The sequence below is a fragment of the Erythrolamprus reginae genome, chromosome 1 (genome assembly GCF_031021105.1).
Source record: "Erythrolamprus reginae isolate rEryReg1 chromosome 1, rEryReg1.hap1, whole genome shotgun sequence".
Lineage (NCBI taxonomy): Eukaryota > Metazoa > Chordata > Lepidosauria > Squamata > Dipsadidae > Erythrolamprus > Erythrolamprus reginae.
This window is the reverse complement of record NC_091950.1, coordinates 26,228,491-26,249,047: the sequence shown is the minus strand read 5'-3', so window position 1 is coordinate 26,249,047 and position 20,557 is coordinate 26,228,491. Positions and strand designations below refer to the sequence as shown.

The window sequence follows — 20,557 nt, the reverse complement described above, 5'->3', positions numbered from 1 at the left end:
GGTCTTAAGCACAAAACTTATCAGGAAAGACTTCATAAACTCCATCTGTCTAGATTGGAGGGCAGAAGGGAAAGGGGGAACATGATTGAAACATTTAAATATGTTAAAGGGTTAAATAATTTCAGGAGAAAAGTGTTTGTAATAGGAAAGTGAACACAAGAACAAGGGAGCACAATCTGACGCTGGAGGGGCAGGAGGGGAGGGGACACTTATCTCTGGGGTGGCAGAGGGTCAAAATATCCCAGTCTTGCTGGGGAGAGGCAGGTATGGCGGAAGCCATGGAGCTAGCCGTTCCAGGGGAAGGAGGAATCGCTGCTTAGTAGCGATCCCTTCTTCAGGCTCCATGAGCTTAACTCAAAGCACTGGTGATGAGTGTAATTCTGGCCCTGGGCTCAAGTTGTTGCTACTCAATGCCAGGTCGGTGGTAAATAAAGCTCTCCTCATCCGGGATCTGATCCTGGATGAGGAGGCCGACCTGGCTTGTGTGACCGAAACCTGGCTGGGCCCGGAGGGAGGAGTTCCTCTCTCTGAAATTTGCCCAGCTGGGTTTCGGGTATGGCACCAACCTCGACCCCAGGGAAGGGGGGGAGGAGTGGCTATTATAGCCAGGGAGAGTCTTGGCCTGCGTAGGCTCATTGCTCCAGAGGTTGCGGGTTGCGAGTCCCTCCTGGTGAAGTTGGACTTAGGGGTTCAGGTGGGCTTGTTACTCACGTACCTGCCTCCCAGCTGCGTGTCAACAGCCCTGCCTGTGCTGCTCGAGGAGGTGGCCGGGCTGGCGGTGGAGTTCCCCGGACTTATCGTCCTGGGGGACTTCAATCTGCCGTCGCTCGGCGGTTCCTCTGGACTGGCACAGGAGTTCATGGCCACCATGACAGCCATGGACCTGACTCAAGTAGTTCAGGGTCCGACTCACGAGGGTGGGCACGCACCCGATATGATATTCCTCTCTGAGCAACTGAGTAATGATCTGAGATTAAGGGGCTTAGAAGTGCTGCCTTTGTCGTGGTCAGATCATTTCCTACTGCGGCTTAACTTCCTGGCTCCAATCCTTCCCCGCAGGGAGGCGGAACCAATTAGGAGGTTCCGCCCCAGACGCCTGATGGATCCAGAAGGCTTCCAGATGGCGCTTGGGGTTATTCCAGATACACTTGTCCACAGTTCGGCAGAGTCTCTTGCTGAGGCCTGGAACAAGGCTGCAGGGGAGGCTCTTGACCGGATTGCGCCGTTGCGACCTCTCCGCGGCACTAGACCCCGTAGAGCTCCATGGTTCAACGAGGAGCTCCGGGTGTTGAAGCGCCAGAAGAGACGTCTGGAGAAGCGATGGAGGAAGAGTAAGTCCGAATCCGATCGAACACTTGTAAGAGCTCATATTAAGACTTACAAAGTGGCGCTCAAGGCGGCAAGATGCGCGTATCATGCCGCCTTGATTGCATCAGCGGAATCCCGCCCGGCCGCTCTGTTTAGGGTAACCCGCTCCCTTCTTAATCAGAGGGGAGTTGGGGAGCCCTTGCAGAGTAGTGCCGAGGATTTTAACACGTTTTTCGCTGATAAAATCGCCCGGATCCGAGCAGACCTCGACTCCAATTGTGAAACAGAGTCGACTGACAATGAGTCAGTCGAGGTGACTGGGGCTAAACGTCTTTGTCCATCTGTCTGGGAGGAGTTTGACTTGGTGACACCTGATGAAGTGGACAAGGCCATTGGAGCTGTGAGTTCCGCCACCTGTTTACTGGATCCGTGTCCCTCTTGGCTGGTTTCGGCCAGTCGAGGGGTGACACGGAGCTGGGTCCAGGAGATTGTCAACGCCTCCTTGGGGAGGGGGTCCTTTCCGCCACTTTATAAGGAGGCGGTTGTGCGCCCCCTCCTCAAGAAGCCTTCCCTGGACCCAGCCGTGCTTAATAACTACCGTCCAGTCTCCAACCTTCCCTTCATGGGGAAGGTTGTCGAGAAGGTGGTGGCACTTCAACTCCAGCGGTCCTTGGATGAAGCCGATTATCTAGGTCCTCAGCAGTCTGGATTCAGGCCCGGCTACAGCACGGAAACTGCTTTGGTCGCGTTGATGGATGATCTCTGGCGGGCCCGGGACAGGGGCTTGTCCTCTGTCCTGGTGCTCCTTGACCTCTCAGCGGCTTTCGATACCATCGACCATGGTATCCTTCTGCGCCGGCTGGAGGGGTTGGGAGTGGGAGGCACTGTTCTTCAGTGGTTCTCCTCCTACCTCTCCGGTCGGTCGCAGTCGGTGTTAGTGGGGGGTCAGAGGTCGACCCCGAGGTTTCTCCCTTGTGGGGTGCCTCAGGGGTCGGTCCTCTCCCCCCTGCTATTTAATATCTACATGAAACCGCTGGGTGAGATCATCCAAGGGCATGGGGTGAGGTATCATCAATATGCCGATGATACCCAGTTGTACATCTCCACCCCATGTCCAGTCAACGAAGCAGTGGAAGTGATGTGCCGGTGCCTGGAGGCTGTTGGGGCCTGGATGGGTGTCAACAAACTCAAACTCAACCCAGACAAGACGGAGTGGCTGTGGGTCTTGCCTCCCAAGGACAATTCTATCTGTCCGTCCATTACCCTGGGGGGGGAATTATTGACCCCCTCAGAGAGGGTCCGCAACTTGGGCGTCCTCCTCGATCCACAGCTCACATTAGAAAAACACCTTTCAGCTGTGGCGAGGGGGGCGTTTGCCCAGGTTCGCCTGGTGCGCCAGTTGCGGCCCTATTTGGACCGGGAGTCATTGCTCACAGTCACTCATGCCCTCATCACCTCGAGGCTCGACTACTGTAACGCTCTCTACATGGGGCTACCTTTGAAAAGTGTTCGGAAACTTCAGATCGTGCAGAATGCAGCTGCGAGAGCAATTATGGGCTTCTCCAAGTATGCCCATATCACTCCAACACTCCGCAGTCTGCATTGGCTGCCGATCAGTTTCCGGTCACAATTCAAAGTGTTGGTTATGACCTATAAAGCCCTTCATGGCACCGGACCAGAATATCTTCGGGACCGCCTCCTGCCGCACGAATCCCAGCGACCGGTTAGGTCCCACAGAGTTGGCCTTCTCCGGGTCCCGTCGACTAAACAATGTCGTCTGGCGGGACCCAGGGGAAGAGCCTTCTCTGTGGGGGCCCCGACCCTCTGGAACCAGCTCCCCCCTGAGATTAGGATTGCCCCCACCCTCCCTGCCTTTCGTAAACTCCTTAAGACCCACCTTTGCCGTCAGGCATGGGGGAACTAAAACACCTCCCCCTTGCCCATGTTGTTTTGTTGATTGATTGACTGTGTGCCTGTTTTTTATATATACTGTTTTTTTATGAGATTATTAATTTCAATTGGAATCTGGATGGGTGGGCATTGGATTTGGTATTGTGTACTGTACTGTTTTTTATTATTGTTGTGAGCCGCCCCGAGTTTGCGGAGAGGGGCGGCATATAAATCCAATAAACCTAACCTAACCTAACCTAACCTAGTTGGGGGAAAGATCAGAAGCAACGCAAGAAAATATTATTTTACTGAAAGAGTAGTAGATGCTTGGAACAAACTTCCTGCAGACGTGGTTGGTAAATCCACAGTAACTGGATTTAAACATGCCTGGGATAAACATATATCCATCCTAAGATAAAATACAGGAAATAGTATAAGGGCAGTCTAGATGGCCTATGAGGTCTTTTTCTGCCGTCAATCTTCTATGTTTCTAAGCCTCCACTTGAGCTCCTCGTTTGGAGTGGCGGGGGGGAGGGGTCAACAGCTTCTGGGTCCCGCTCAGCTAGGAAGGTGATGTTGGGGGTGACAACACATCTGTCCAATGTTACCAGGGAGCTGTGTAAAATAATGGAGCTCATTAGGCCATGTTTACGCAGCTAATTGCCCTCGTGCCAGGCCAGTAAATCATTCTGTCTGCATCATGCTTCGGCCTTGGTGTGCACTTCTTGCGCCTTAATGGGTTGGCCTGCGAAAGGGCTCACGGCTAGAGCTAATGAGGATGGGACATCAGGTGGAAAGAACCTGTGGCCCGGAAAGGCAGAGAGGAGAGGCCTGGCTGAGTTCGGGTGGAGCAGAGATCTTCAAACCTGGCAACTTTAAGACTTGTGGACTTCAACTCCCAGCATAGCTGGCTGGAGAATTCTGGGAATTGAAGTCCATAAGTCTTTAAAAGTTGCCAAAGACTTGTGCAGAGATGGTGCTACTGAAAAGGTGGCAAATTTGATTAGGGTAAGGTGACCAGACGTCCCGCTTTTTAATAATTTGTCCCGCGGGGTTCTAAAAGAAATCCCAATTTTCCTTTCTCTGGACTGCCCAGAGCAAATATAGTGTTTTCTTTCTCTGGACGCTGGGAGAAACTTCCTCCTCCCGGTGCCCAGAGAAAGGAAACACTTTATTAGCTCTGGGCAGTCTAGACCGAATAAAGTCTAGGCTACAGGTTGCTTTGCGCATGCCCAACAGGGAGAGGGAGAGGGAGAGAGATCGGAAGTTTTATGAATGGTTGGAAATTAAAAATAATTGAGAAGTATTTTCTTTTACTTATTTTTGAAGAAATACATGATGATTAGTGTTGGGCGAACCCAATGAAGTTGGGGTTCGGCGAACTCACCCGAACTTTGCCGTGAACGATCACAACGATCACAACAATATACAAATCCAATATTTAAAAAGAAAAGAAAACATTTTAAAAACCCATCATTAAGAACCATACAATACAATCATACCATTCATAAAAGCTATATAAGCTCAGGGATATCTCAGTTATCTCATGCCTGGTGACAAAGGTGGGTCTTGAGTAATTTGCGAAAGGCAAGGAGGATGGGGGCCGTTCTAATCTCTGGGGGGAGTTGATTCCAGAGGGCCGGAGCCACCACAGAGAAGGTAAGCCGGAAGCAAGGTAAATTGAACCCATTTTGTTGCTCTTCTCTGCACTCTTTCTAGAGTCTCAACACAGGACGACATACAAGAGCTGCCTGGCATTTTGACTGAGGTTTAATATTCCGTTTCATATTTAAATTTCCTATTTTCCTTCTTTAAAATAAACTACATGCCCTGCTTTATACAACAGCGACAATCCGTCTGTTTTGCGTTAAAATGCCAAGAAGATTCGAAACAAACTCCAGGAATTTCCTTCGAGGGTATTACGGTACAGCAATGACACTATAAAAACCTACAATGAGTAAATGGCTTTGATTAAAAAGCGTAACTGTTTTTCTACCGTGTTTCTTATTACGTTTTGATCGTCGGAGCCGATTCTAAAAATCAGCCTGCAATCAGAGCACCTTAAATAATAAAAACAGCATAAATCAATGCTGACATTATTGTGCAAACACTGTTCCTTGCGCCTATGACCCAAAGTCTGGAAAATGCAAATGTATGCTCGGTTCCACATCAATCCCTGCTTTTTAGAAGCCAAACATGCCTTGGAGGGCGGAGGGGAAGACAGATTGGCTGCTAATGAGATGAATTTGTGCGCAGGCGCATGGTTGTTTGTGACAGAGGGAAAAGAACAAAGAGCTAACCCTGTTGCGGTACTTAATTGGTACCTCGGGGCAGGCATTCCAGAGAAGTGATGGCTCATTGGCTTGGCACAAATGGTGAGGCAACTTTCTTGCCCGTATCTTGAGGCCTGTTCTTTTCCCAAGCCGAATTTGGTTTGGTTCCAGCCAGCTAGTGGCAAGGGCAAGTAGCGGGCATATCGTCCCGGCCTCTGTGACTTGCCCTCCTGAGGAAGACTTGTGGCTGGTGTTGTGGGTTAGAGCAGTGTTTCCCAGCCTTGGCCACTTGAACATATTTGGACTTCAACTCCCAGAATTCCCCAGCCAGCAAATGCTGGCTGGGGAATTCTGGGAGTTGAAGTCCAGATATCTTCAAGTGGCCAAGGTTGGGAAACACTGGGTATTAATAGAGTACTAATAACAAAAGACCTAAGTGCCAAAGCCCAGTGCAACAACATCACCAAGAAGGCTTCAAGAGTTGTAAACCTAATCCTATGTAGCTTCTGCTCAGGCAATCTCACACTACTTACGAGAGCTTACAAAACCTTCGCCAGACCCATCCTCGAATACAGCTCATCTGTCTGGAACCCATACTGCATCTTGGACATTAACATCCTTGAAAATGTCAAAAGATACTTCACCAGAAGAGCCCTTCACTCCTCTACCCGAAACAGAATACCCTACGAAACTAGACTTACAATCCTGGGTCTAGAAAGCTTAAAACTACGACGCCTTAAACATGATCTAAGTATTGCCCACAAGATCATATGCTGCAACGTCCTGCCTGTCAAAGACTACTTCAGCTTCAACCACAACAACACAAGAGCACACAACAGATTCAAGCTTAATATTAACCGCTCCAAACTTGACTGTAAAAAATACGACTTTAGTAATCGAGTTGTCGAAGCGTGGAACTCATTACCGGACTCTGTAGTATCATCGCCTGGCCCCCTGAGGTCAGACACAACCCTGATGCAGCAGTGGTGGGATTCAATTTTTTTTACTCCCTGTTATGTGGGTGTGGCTTGGTGGGTGTGGCTTGGTGGGCATGGCAGGAGAAGGATACTGTAAAATCTCTGTTCCCATCCCGCTCTAGGGGAAGGAAAATCCACATATCCTCCCAATCAGCTGGGATTTGGGAGACAGAGAATAGGGGCCTGTCAGAGACAGTATTTACCGGTTCTCTGAACGACTCAAAATTTCCACTACCAGTTTCCCAGAACTGGTCAGAACCTGCTGAATCCCACCTCTGCAATGCGGCCCTCAATGAAATCAAATTTGATACCCCTGTTGTTTGGTACCCCAAACAAAGCCCAAGAACTGGACCTGAGGAGGGCATGGAGGCTACTCCTTGCTGTCATTTTGTTTTGTTGTGTGAAAATAAACCTCAAGGCTGCTGCAGTTTTATTTATTTTATTTTATTTTATTCATTTTGTCCATTACACAATGAGGGCTATAGTGGGTATACACATAGTAAGATACATAATTAAGGTTATAGAGGATATACTCATAGTAAAATATATCTAAGAAGAGAAGATATAGGAATAAAACATATCAATGAAAGAATAGAAGAAGAGATATAGGAATAGAAGAAAGATATAGGAGAGCCTTTGTGGGTTGAGTACAAGGAAGTCATCCACCAGCATCCTTAATGGGAAGATTATGTTATTTAGCATCATCAAGTTGGCTTTATTGATCCTGAGTATCACTAAGTGACCCACGAGCGTCACCAAATTGAACTGTAAGTGAGTCAATGTAATGTGACATATTTATGGCCACGGGATGTAAACAGCTTATTGATTTAATTTGGGGGACAAACTATTTGTGGAAAATGTACTTTTGCGAATACTCGAGTTATAATTTGGATTAGAATGTGATTATCACAAGGCATTCAAGAAAAGTTTTCATTCTCAAATCCCTATTCTGTATGGGAAATTATTTATTTATTTATTCGATATATTTTTTTGCCGCCCTTCTCCTTAGACTCGGGGCAGCTTACAACACGTTAGCAATAGCACTTTTTAACAGAGCCAGCATGTTGCCCCCACAATCCGGGTCCTCATTTTACCCACCTCGGAAGGATGGAAGGCTGAGTCGACCTTGAGCTGGTGATGAGATTTGAACTACTGACCTGCAGATCTAGCAGTCAGCTTTAGTGGCCTGCAGTACAGCACTCTACCCACTGCGCTACCTCGGCTCTTTATAAATTCCCTGAGCACTGAACTCTAGTTTATTCAGCCCACCAACTAAACCTTGGCTTACCATAATGTGGGCAGTCCTTGACATACCATCACAACTGAGCCCAAAATTTCTGTGGCTAAGCAAGGCAGTTGTTAAGTGAGTTTTTGCCCCATTTTATGACCTTTTTTTGCTGCAGTTGTTAAATGAGTTCACAGCACTTAAGTGAATTGTGTGGTCATTAAGTGAAGTTAGCTTCCCCATTGACTTGCTTATTAGAAGCCATCTGGGAAGTGCTGTGGTTAGCTCTGGCGCAGCTCCTGCCCCAAGGACTGTGGATGTGGGGGAGACATCCACATGCCGCAGGCCTGTTTTGCCCCCGGTGGAATCTGCTGATGAAGGCTCCTCTGACCAAGAAGACATGAGTGACAGAGAGGAGGAGAGTGTGGCAGACAGCTCAGCAGGAGATCAATTATCTCGCTCCTCCTTGGATTCACAACAAGAGTTAATGATACAGCCACGCATCCGGAGAGTGATTCATAGGCAGCAACAACTGAGAGATTATTATCAAAGAAAATGAGGCCACCTGTGGTTGGGTGGGACTGTGGTAATTAGTGAGGCTGCTATAAATAGCAGCCTGTGGGTTTGGCCATTGTGGAGGATTATCTGATCGTTATGTTTCGTGCCTGCTTTGCTGCCTTTGACCTTTTGTGTGCTGATTTTTCCCCACTTTGAAACTAAACCAGAGCAAAGTGTGTTTCACTTTGTGAAAGAAGAAGGACTGTGAATTGCCTCACAGCTGCAAGTTAAGTATCACAGAACTGATAAGGGACTTGTACAAATTACCAGTTTGTTTGGAGACGAGTGCTCTTTGCTATAACAAAAGAGGGCTTGGTTTAAGTGACTTTTCATTATAAAGAACATTGTTTTGAATTTTCAAACGTGTGTGTGTCTGAAATTTGTACCTGTGAATTTTTGGGAGGAGTCTACCAGAGACCCCGACAGAACAGGAAGGTTACAAGACCCTGGGACATTGCAACTGTCAACACATGCCAGTTGCCAAGTGCCTAAATTTTAATTACTAGAGCATGTTTGCAAATTTGTAAATTGGTCATAAGTCAGGCCGATTTGCATAATACTTGGAATAAAGGAATTCTCAATGAATTCCATTATAAAACATATCCTTGTTATTTCTCCTTACACTTCAACTCTGCATGCAGTTTTCTTTCCTCATCATTATTATCTCAGCAATAAAGTAGATAAGCCTGGAAGTAGCATGAAAGACATTCCTCAAGTCATTCTAAAATTTATGGCTAATTAAGGCTAGCCAGGAGTCATAAAGAAACAGATAATAAATCACACATCAGGCTTACGCTTGGGAGCAAGTTTCAGGACGCAGCCATACTTTTTAGCAAGATTGAACAAATTCAGCGTCTCTTCCATCTCACACCCGGATGTGACATAATTCATTAATTAATTACTCTCTACTATCTCCACCCTCTTTCTTCCCTGCGTTTTCACCACCTTCGAAAGCGAGCGTCCCTCCATCTGTGGCCTCCCCCATTCATCTCTTGGTTATTAGCTCCATGGTCTACACCAGTGTTTCCCAACCTTTTTTGAGCCGCGGCACATTATTCATATTTTCAAAATCCTGGGGAATATTGAGCGGGGGGGGGGGTGTTAAAAAAAAGTTTGGACAAAAAAATCACTCTCTTCCTCCCTTTCACTCTATTTCTCTCTCCCTCCCTCTTTCTCTCTCTTCCTTCCTTTCTTTCTTTCTCTCTTCCTTCCTCTCTTTTTTGCTCTCTTTCTCTCTCTCTCCCTCCTTCCCTCCCTCTATGTTTTTCTCTCCCCCTCCTTCCCCCCTCTCTTGCTCTCTCTCTCTTGCTTTCTTTCTCTCTCTCTTTCTCTGTCTATCTTGCTATCTCTCTCTTTCTCTTTCTCTCTTTCTCTCTGCCTCTCTTGCTATCTCTCTCTTTCTTTCTTTCTCTCTCTCTCTCTTTCTCTGTCTCTCTGTCTCTCTCTCTCTCTCTTTCTCTCTCTGTCTGTCTCTCTTTCTCTTTCTCTCTCTCTCTTTCTCTCTCTCTCTTGCTATCTCTCTCAGCAGCGGCATTGGGCAGTAGCCGTGGGGCGGTGGCAGGGTGGTCAGCTGTGAGGCGGAGCTCCGGAACTGAGGCACCAACATGTCCAGCTGCTGCCGTCAGTGCCTCTGTCCTGGAGTTCTGGCTCGCAGCCGACCACCCTGCCGCCACCAAGCGGCTACTACCCGGTGCCGCTGCTGCCGCCGCCCTCCCAGTACCACCACCCTCCCGCCGGGCCCCAAAGCTCACCTGCTGCCGCCACCAGGGAAGTTCCAGCTGGGCGGGGCGCTGCAGCTGCCGGAAAATTTGGAAGGCGCAAAGAAGGAAGCTCAGCTTCTGGTCTCACAACTTTTTACTCTTCGCACTCTCAGCAAAAACTTGCGAGACCAGAAGCTGAGCTTCCTTCTTCGCTGCACACCTGACCATGTCTTGCGGCACACTAGTGTGCCATGGCACACTGGTTGGGAAACACTGGTCTACACTAACATTGCTAACTATCGGTAGAGCAGGGAGATTTATGATCTCTAAATACAAGTCATCCTCCAAATCTGAAAACTCCTCACGCTGCAAGGGAGTACACACAACACCATCCCTCTCCTCATGGCCCTTACCTTCCCCTGGAGGATAAACGGGGTTAGGTTTGTCAGGAAAATGAACATGAAAGTCAAAAAGTATCTCAAGAGCTTCAAGGATTATGTCACATCCGGGTGTGAGATGGAAGAGACGCTGAATTTGTTCAAACTTGCTAAAAAGTATGGCTGCCTCCTGAAACTTGCTCTGAAGCGTAAGCATGATGTGTGATTTATTATCTGTTTCTTTATGACTCCTGGCTAGCCTTAATTAGCCATAAATTTTAGAATGACTTGTGGAATGTCTTTCATGCTACTTCCAGGCTTATCTACTTTATTGCTTAGATAATAATGATGAGGAAAGAAAATTGCTGCAGAGTTGAAATGTAAGGAGAAATAACGAGGATATGTCTTTAGCATCCATCCAGACAGTGTTATCAGGCCTGCCTCCCAACCATTCCACCAGGTAGTGGAAACAGTCGTCGAGCCAACAAGAGTCTCGGATGCCAGTAATGTCCAAGCGGGGCAGTGAAAGTCGAAGTCCAGGTGCAGGGCATGGTGGAGGAGGAATGGCAGGAGCTGGAACTGGTGGGTGAAGTGGAGAGTCAGGGGACACAGGAACCAATAGGGAGCTATGAAAAATGGGATGCACCCACAGAGAAGTGGGCAAAGTCAAACGATAGATAACTGGATTGATGACCTTTTCAACAGGAAAAGAGCCGATGAAACGTTGGTCAAGCTTCTGGTAGGCCCAGTAGGGTCATGTTTCGCCCTCCCCAGGCTCCAAAGGCTTCCCTGGAGCTGGGGAAGGGTACAAATGCCCTCCCCTAACTCCTGGAGGCTCTCTGGAAGCCAAGAACACCCTCCCAGAGCCTCTTTGCAAGCCAAAAAATCAGCTGCAACCAGTATACGGAGAGGGGCGGCATACAAATCCAATAAATAAATAAAATAAATTAATAAATGTTGGAGCTGAGCTAGTGCAATGGCTTGCGTGCCAGCAGAAATGGCTCTGCGTGCCTCCTGTGGCACCTGTGCCGTAGGTTCACTATCACTGCTCTAGTCCATCAGTTATGATGGTAAGACCTACCTACACTCCCCTTAAAATGCTATAGGAGTCTAATAGATGATGGATGATGTCGAGGAAAGTTGATTTTCTGCACTGGCAGTTTCAATTTCCACGCAAGATACCCGAGATGAAATTTGGAACGCTTTGCATGCAAACCAGCTGCCCTTAACAACATGTTAGCACTGTTCTCGTCACATTAATCTAATCCGATTTGCCTCAATTTGATTTGATTTATTCATGTCTCTGGAAGTTGTAGGTGCTCCATGACTGGAGCTTTTTAAGAAGAGGCTGGACAGAAATTTTTCCGGAATGATATAGGACAGTGATGGTGAACCTTTTTCAGTCCACATGGCAAATGAGAGTGAATATCTGTGGTGTAACCAAAACTCAGGATGTTACACCACAGACACACATTACAAAACAGACTACAGAACTGAGTAGTTTGCAGGCTCCAACTACTCAGGATATCACCCCCAATCCACAAACATCAACTAATCAGCATACATCAATTACATCAATGACCCCAGGTGTTATCCCACTAAACTCACCAGGAAGTTTCAACACAGCTGCTGAGCCAGCACTCCACACCCACCCACCAGTATTTATAAAAGGAAGGCAGCTCAGGTCACACTATGTTCATCCTAGCACAAGGCCTAAAGCACCAGCCTGAAGATGACGAGTGGGACCTCATCGAAACGTTGCCAGGAATCTCTGAAACATACACAGGAAGAAACCCGAATATGCCAAGACTTTCATACCTGTACCCTTGAAAACCTACGAAAACATGCACACACACACACACAAACTTACACAGAGCTGATAATATATAGAGTGCTGGTGAGACCACATTTGGAATACTGTGTTCAGTTCTGGAGACCTCACCTACAAAAAGATATTGACAAAATTGAACGGGTCCAAAGACGGGCTACAAGAATGGTGGAAGGTCTTCAGCATAAAACGTATCAGGAAAGACTTCATGAACTCAATCTGTATAGTCTCTGTGAGGACAGAAGGAAAAGGGGGGACATGATCGAAACATTTAAATATGTTAAAGGGTTAAATAAGGTTCAGGAGGAAAGTGTTTTTAATAGGAAAGTGAACACAAGAACAAGGGGACACAATCTGAAGTTAGTTGGGGGAAAGATCAAAAGCAACATGAGAAAATATTATTTTACTGAAAGAGTAGTAGATCCTTGGAACAAACTTCCAGCAGACGTGGTAGATAAATCCACAGTAACTGAATTTAAACATGCCTGGGATAAACATATATCCATTGTAAGATAAAATACAGGAAATAGTACAAGGGCGGACTAGATGGACCATGAGGCCTTTTTCTGCCGTCAGACTTCTATGTTTCTATGTTTCTATGTTTCTATGATAAAGAAATAAAGGGAGACTAGTATACAGTAGATCTATTTCGAGCTATTTAGCTCTCATCAGCTAGCCATACTCTTCTAGGATTCGAACCTGGGCTGCTTGACTTGCTAAAATTACTGCCTAGCAAGGCAAACCGCCCAGATTCATATACAGTGGTACCTCTACTTAAGAATGCCTCTACTTAAGAATTTTTCTAGATAAGGACCGGGTGTTCAAGATTTTTTTTGCCTCTTCTTAAGAACCATTTTCTATTTAAGAACCCGAGCCAGGAAAAATTTCCCCAGGAAATTTGAGAGCAGCACGAAGGCCCAGCCAGTTTCCTGCGATTCCCCCTTTAATCCTGGCCATCTGGGCTGTCAGTAGAGCCTTTCGGTGGCGCTTAAAGAGGCTTTGGCAGGCCAGAGCGAACGGAGCATTTTTCTTTCTCTGTGCGCTTGGATAGGGAATAAACCTCTGCCAGCGCCCAGAGAAAAGAAACGTTCCCTTCACTCTGGGCAGCCAAGGAGTCACCACAGCGAAGGAAAGGCGCCGGCTACGAAGTGAGCGAGCGAGAGGAGAGGGGAGCCCTTCAGCATGGGAAGGAAGGGGAAGCAGATAGCAGTAGCAGCAGCCAGTTTATGGGAGACAGCCTTGCACCGGGTGTATTGGAGGTGCGTGCTCCTCCTCGCCACCTCAGAGTCCCTCTTTGTTTTTCCTAAGCCTTAAAGTTTTGCATTTTTTTGATTCCCCTCACTTCACCTTCTTCGTTCGACAGCAACTGTCCTCCTCCTCTTCTTCCTCCTCCTCCTCCCACCCAAATTCCAAGCTTTTATTTCTTTCCTAATGGGTTTGCACGCATTATTTGCTTTTACATGGATTCCTATGGGAAAAATTGCTTCTATTTAAGAACGTTTCTACTTAAGAACCTGGTCACGGAACGAATTAAGTTCTTAAGTAGAGGTTCCACTGTATATGAAAAAACTGTCTAGTTTAACTGGGCAGGTGAAAAGTTGAACAAGCGTGACCGGTAACCAAGAAACGGTAAGCCTGCCACACAAAGGACCCAGCTGCCCTTGACCTGATGAAACATCTTCCATGCAGGCTGAGGCTTGCCTCCATGATCCAGGGTAGGAGGAGGAGGAGGCAACAGAGGAAGAAGAGAAGGTCCTAGCTAGGAGGGCAGTTCTGCCTGCAAAATCCTTCGGAGACCAATCAGCAGTTATTTTTACTTTCTACCAAGCTCAAAATCCTGAAAACACCACTAAGCAACTGATCAACGTTCTTCTGACTGATCAATATATATTAGACAGGTTGTCCTTGACTTACAACCACAATTGGGGCCAAAATTTCTATTGCTAAGCAAGACCATTAAGTCCCATTTGCCCCAACTTATGACCTTTCTTGCCACTGTTGTTAAGTGAATCACTGCAATCGTTAAGGCTGGTAATACGGTTGTTAAGTGAATCAATTCAATCAATCAATGTCCTTCCAACAGTGGAACAACAACATACTGCATCACTGGTTCTCAACCTGGGGTCAGGACTCCTTTGGAGGTCGAACGACCATTTCAAAGGGATCACCTAAGGCCATGGGAAAAGACAAATTTCTCATAGTGTTAGGAACTAAAGCTTCTATTCTGGCACCTTGGAACATATTTTTACAATCAGGCATTTACAGTGGGCGTGTCCCTCTGACCTTTCTGCCAATCAGCTTAAAGCTCTGTTGGGAGAATTGGTACTAGACATATGGTTGGGGGTCACCCTGAGTCGTCTCGAGAAGGGCGGCACACAAATCAAATAAAAAATAAAAAATAAAAAATAAAAAATAAAAAATAAAAAATAAAAAATAAAAAATAAAAAATAAAAATAAAAATAAAAATAAAAATAAAAATAAAAATAATAAATGAATGAATGAATGAATGAACGAACTCACCATGGCATTAGAAAAGTTGAGAACCACTGCACTACATGAACTCTCCGTGCTGTATTGTACCTTTTGACTCGGGTAGAATATTTTGAGAGGGCTAATTGGCTGATGAATAGCTGGCAGCATACATTTCCTGCCCTCTCTCTCCTAAGATACGCCTGTCCTTCCATCACAAATTTATCAATGATGACATGCCAAACCTGGCCCCATCAGCTCTCCTGCCTCTAAAAAAACAATGTGGGCACAGTAAAGTTGCATGATGTCTTAATTAGGAGGTGGGGGTGGAAAGCATGCTTTGCAATGCATAAAGAATCCATCTGAGATTGTAAGGAAGATAAACTGGAGACATGATAAAGCCAGCAGTGGATGCTTTGTGAGCAATTTACTGCACATCTGAATCAGGATAGTATGGCAATGCCAAGGATATGGGGGTTTGGCATGTTTTAATTTTAGATTTTTAAATGTTATGTATTCACTTACGTTGTGAGCCGCCCTGTGTCCAAGGAATAGGGCAACATAGAAATCTAATAAATAAAATAAATAAAAACAACAACAATAGAGAATAGAATAGAATAGAATAACAGAGTTGGAAGGGACCTTGGAGGTCTTCTAGTCCAACCCCCTACCTAGGCAGGAAACCCTATCACCACTTTAGACAAATGGTTACCCAACCTTTTCTTTAAAATTTCCAGCTATCACTTCAGTGGGACGTTAATAGCATCTGTGTGCATTTGGCATGCTGGCCACATGACCTCGAAAATTGTCTTCAGCCAGTTTGTTTGTTTGTTTGTTTGTTTGTTTGTTTGTTTGTTTGTTTGTTTGTTTGTTTGTTCGTTCGTTCGTTCGTTCATTCATTCATTCATTCATTCATTCATTCATTCATTCATTCAATTTTTATGCCGCCCTTCTTAGGCTCAGGGAGGCTTACAATGAGATGAGCACTGTGGCCCCACTGAGTCAAACATGACCGGACACTATCTATCTATCTATCTATCTATCTATCTATCTATCTATCTATCTATCATCTATCTATCTATCTATCTATTTATTTATTTATTTATTGCATTTATATGCCGCTCACTCCAAATGGACTCTGAGTGGCTAACAAGTATAAATACAATATAAATTTTAAAAAACCAATGAAAAGCATCACTAAATCACATGTAATATAAAACCGTACTTGCAACAATCGGTCTTATTGATGGGCTGCCAAAAATTTTACTGCCACACTGTGGACGTGGCTTGTTTTGTGAATGTGGCTTAATGGTCATGTGACCGGGTAGGAGTGGGTTGACAATCATGTGACTGGGAGTGTCTTAAAGGTCATGTGACTGGGTGGGAGTGGCTTACCGACCAAGATAAGTTTTCAAATAAGTGCTTGGACTCTTTTTCAGTTGAATAAGTCCCATTATTTGAATAGCCACAAAAAGGACAAATGATAGACAGCATTATTTGTTGAGGAGCACAATAACATTTTAAGGTTTTGTGCTGAACCCACAAGGTTCAGTATGATAACAGATTAGGCAAGTAGGTCGATTTTATTTAATTGCAATAAAAGTTCAGTTCTAGATCATGATTAAAATGATTAAAAAGTTTATGGGTGAAAACATACTATTTAATTATTTCCTATTTTAAAAGTAGTAATTAAGGATCATACTAAGGTACTAGAAAAAGGACAATTAAAAAAACCTACTAGGTATTAAATAGTGCATAAACTTACTACCCCCACTATGTCGTGCCCCCTCATGGGGACAGCAGCCCATTACTGACCGGACAGGGAAACCTTTCCCTGTATTGTAATAATCTTTTATTGATTAATTGATCTTCTCAAATGGAGTGCCCAGACAACTGTATATCGATCCCAACAGTGGTTTCCGCAGGGGAAGGATCAGGAAAATCAAAATGGCACCCACAGCATTTGAAAAAAGAGATGGAGCTTTAACAGCATAGTCTCCCTCCCCAAGGTTTTTTTGGGGCATTGTGCCTCCGTGGCTAACCCCATATCCAAGGGTTTCCTGGTAACCAGTTTGGCAAGAATGAACCCTGGTTTACCCCACATCTCTAGCTAGTTCAGCCAGCCATCGAGGCCTCCACCTCTCCTCTCCTCAGCTTTCTTACCTCCATGCTCAGAAAGGACATGGCGGTTCGGCTGCGCCGCATGATGACGAAGCGTCCAGACACAATTATTGTTCTCTTTCCTAAAAAGAAAAAAAGAAAGGAGATGGAAACTCTGTGAATCATGTCTGTTTGGAGTTTCCCCAAACATGGCACTACTACTCTTCATTTGTTTTACTTTTATTGTTTATTTTATTATTTATTTAGATTTATGTCCTGTTTTCCTCCAAGAGGTAGCATTCTTTTTTTTTTTGAATTTTTTTTGAATTGATTTAAAATGCATATACAGTGTTCCCTCAATTTTCGCGGGTTCGAACTTCGCGGAAATTCTATACCACGGTTTTTCAAAAATATTAATTAAAAAATGCTTTGCGGTTTTTCCCCCTTATACCATGGTTTTTCCCACCCGATGACGTCATATGTCATCGCCAAACTTTCGCCTGCCTTTAATAAATATTTTTTTAAATAAACTTTAATAAATAAACATGGTGAGTAATAAGCTGAATGGTTGCTAAGGGAATGGAAAATTGCAATTTAGGGGTTTAATGTGTTAAGGGAAGGCTTGTGATACTGTTCATAGCCAAAAATAGTGTATTTACTTCCGCATCTCTACTTTGCGGAAATTCAACTTTCGCGGGCGGTCTCAGAATGCATCCCCCACAAAAAGTGAGGGAACACTGTATACACATTTACAAAAATATGAGAAAAAATAAAAATAAAAAGTAAACAGAACAATAAAACAAAACAAGACTAAACAAAATACATACAGACAAAAGTAATAATAATAATAATATAATTAATTACTTATTTAAGTACAATAAACAATAATAACTATAACAATAAACAAATAATATAATGTATATTATTTAAATTCTCTTATGAGGAGGGAAGTCGTAAATCATCTTCTTCTGATTTCAAATTATTTTCTGGTGAAGTATACAATCGGCATCCACTGTTTTTTTTCTTTTGGTTATCCATATATTTTAATTGTTTTTATTTTCTTAACCACCTCCATACATTCTTACTTAGTTAGTTTAATTTCATACAATTTTTTTCCTAAAAATTACTGCATATAAATCATTTGTAATTTGTTGTATCAAAAAAAAAAGGAAAAAGGGTATTATTATTGTTGTATTTTAATTTGAGTTTTCATTTCTTCTTTTAAACCAATCATAAAAGTACTTCCAAGTTTTATTATAGTCGGAGTCTTCCTTGTTTTTTAGTTTAAATGTTAATGCATCCGAGGTAGCATTCTTTATTCCAATTTTCCCTCACTATAATTCACTGCACAGACCCCCTCTGCGAGGGAGAAAGCTATTTAAAAAGTTAGATAGATTATGATGATAGATAGGTAGGTAGGTGTTATGCCGGGCTTCACCTTACGAGCCCTAATTAAGACAGAAATGTAAATTCACACACGCTGTTGTAAAGTAAACAGAGAGTCAGTTTATCAAAACAAAAGTATTGTACACATGCACTTTAAACAGCCAATGTGCTCTCCCACAAACCACAAGCCTGGAATGCTGTGAAAAGCAAAAACAAAACAGAGCAGATAAAGGCAGCTGTGAAGACATCACAGCTACCTCCCTTCAAGAGTCCACAAACAGTACTTAACTGTGAAATATCAAAAAAGTCTTTGTAAATCTTGGAAGAGTCCAAATCAAACACTCGTCCTTCTCCAAATGGATAATCTCCCACGCACGCTCTCAGCGATGCTGGCAATATATCAGCAGTCCCATTAGCCTAATTGCCCCAGCCACAGGTGTTTTCCCTTATCGTCTATAATATTTGCGCAGTTGTTCCCTTCTCGTCATAAACCTGTGCCTGCGAGCATCTATTAATCCATCTTCCTCTGAGTCTGATGATGGCTCACTAATGGGGTCATTAGCTAATGGGCTGCCTGCATCTACCTCACCATCTGATTCTGCTTCACTCCCAGAGTCAGCCCTTGACACAGAATCTTTACTGTCCAAAGCTGTTGGCAGTAAAACCGGTCTCTGAGAACGTGAGGATTCTCCCAAACAAACATCCACAGTCCTCGGAGCAGGAGCTGGCCCAGAGCCAACAACAACAGTAGGTAGGTAGCAGGGATAGGCCTGACGCCAGAATGGTGGGAACGCCGTTCTGGCATCAGAAAAGGAGCGCGTAGACTAGCTCCATTACTGCCAGGCGTGCACGCACCATGCATGCATAACTGGTGCAATTTCAGTAAAAATTACCATTTTTTTGCTTCCATGCAAGTGAAAATGCTCACAGTCACTCATGCCCTCATCACCTCGAGGCTCGACTACTGTAACACTCTCTACATGGGGCTACCTTTGAAAAGTGTTCAAAAACTTCAGATCGTGCAGAATGCAGCTGCGAGAGCAGTCATGGGCTTTCCTAAATATGCCCATGTCACACCAACACTCCGCAGTCTGCATTGGTTGCCGATCAGTTTCCGGTCACAATTCAAAGTATTGGTTATGACCTATAAAGCCCTTCATGGCACCGGGCCAGAATATCTCAGGGACCGCCTTCTGCCGCATGAATCCCAGCGGTCAGTTAGGTACAAGAGAGTGGGTCTTCTCCGTCAACCAAACAATGTCGCTTGGCGGGACCCAGGGGAAGAGCCTTCTCTGTGGCGGCCCCGGGCCTCTGGAACCAACTCCCCCCAGAGATTAGAATTGCCCCCACCCTCCTTGCCTTTCGTAAGCTGCTTAAAACCCACCTCTGCCGCCAGGCATGGGGGAATTGAGATACACTTTCCCCCTAGGCCTTTACAATTTTATGCATGGTATGTCTGTATGTACTGTATGATTGGTTTTTATAATAATGGGTTTTTAACTGTTTTTAGTATTGGATTATTATTATATGCTGTTTTATTACTGTTGTTAGCCGCCATGAGTCTGCGGAGAGGGGCGGCATACAAATCAAATCAAATAAATAAATGAATGAATGAATGAAAAAAGAAGAAAGAAAGAAACAAAGAAAGAAACAAAGAAAGAAACAAAGAAAGAAACAAAGAAAGAAACAAAGAAAGAAACAAAGAAAGAAACAAAGAAAGAAACAAAGAAAGAAACAAAGAAAGAAACAAAGAAAGAAACAAAGAAAGAAACAAAGAAAGAAACAAAGAAAGAAACAAAGAAAGAAACAAAGAAAGAAACAAAGAAAGAAACAAAGAAACAAAGAAACAAAGAAACAAAGAAACAAAGAAACAAAGAAACAAAGAAACAAAGAAACAAAGAAACAAAGAAACAAAGAAACAAAGAAACAAAGAAACAAAGAAACAAAGAAACAAAGAAACAAAGAAACAAAGAAACAAAGAAACAAAGAAACAAAGAAACAAAGAAACAAAGAAACAAAGAAACAAAGAAACAAAGAAACAAAGAAACAAAGAAACAAAGAAACAAAGAAACAAAGAAACAAAGAAACAAAGAAACAAAGAAACAAAGAAACAAAGAAACAAAGAAACAAAGAAACAAAGAAACAAAGAAACAAAGAAACAAAGAAACAAAGAAACAAAGAAACAAAGAAACAAAGAAATAAAGAAATCTGCAATTTTTGCCCAAATCTCGCTGCCGGAAGGACATCTGTATGAGATTTTGGCTGTTGCACATGCGCAGCAGCCGAATATCGCTGCGGCACCTAGAGTGGCAGCTGGGGCCAGCAGGAACAGCAGCCTGCCCGAGCTCCGGCCATGGGAGCTCTGATCTCTGATCTCCCATCTCTGCTGTCCCGCGCCGCAGGCATCTCTCAGCACATGCAGCGCAATGGGTCCCCAGAGCGAATTCAGTGGCCTTCTGGACAGTG

General features: G+C 44.4%; 1 protein-coding gene across 1 annotated transcript in view; it reads right to left on the bottom strand.

Moving 5' to 3' along the window:
• The window catches only part of PDE4C (phosphodiesterase 4C), a 316,116-nt gene that overhangs the window by 293,836 nt on the left and 1,723 nt on the right, over positions 1 to 20,557 (bottom strand). The window contains exon 2 of the mRNA XM_070747975.1: positions 16,769 to 16,848. Within this exon, the coding sequence (XP_070604076.1) occupies positions 16,769 to 16,810 (42 nt within the window). The 5' untranslated portion in view covers positions 16,811 to 16,848. The remainder of the gene's footprint in view (positions 1 to 16,768; positions 16,849 to 20,557) is intronic.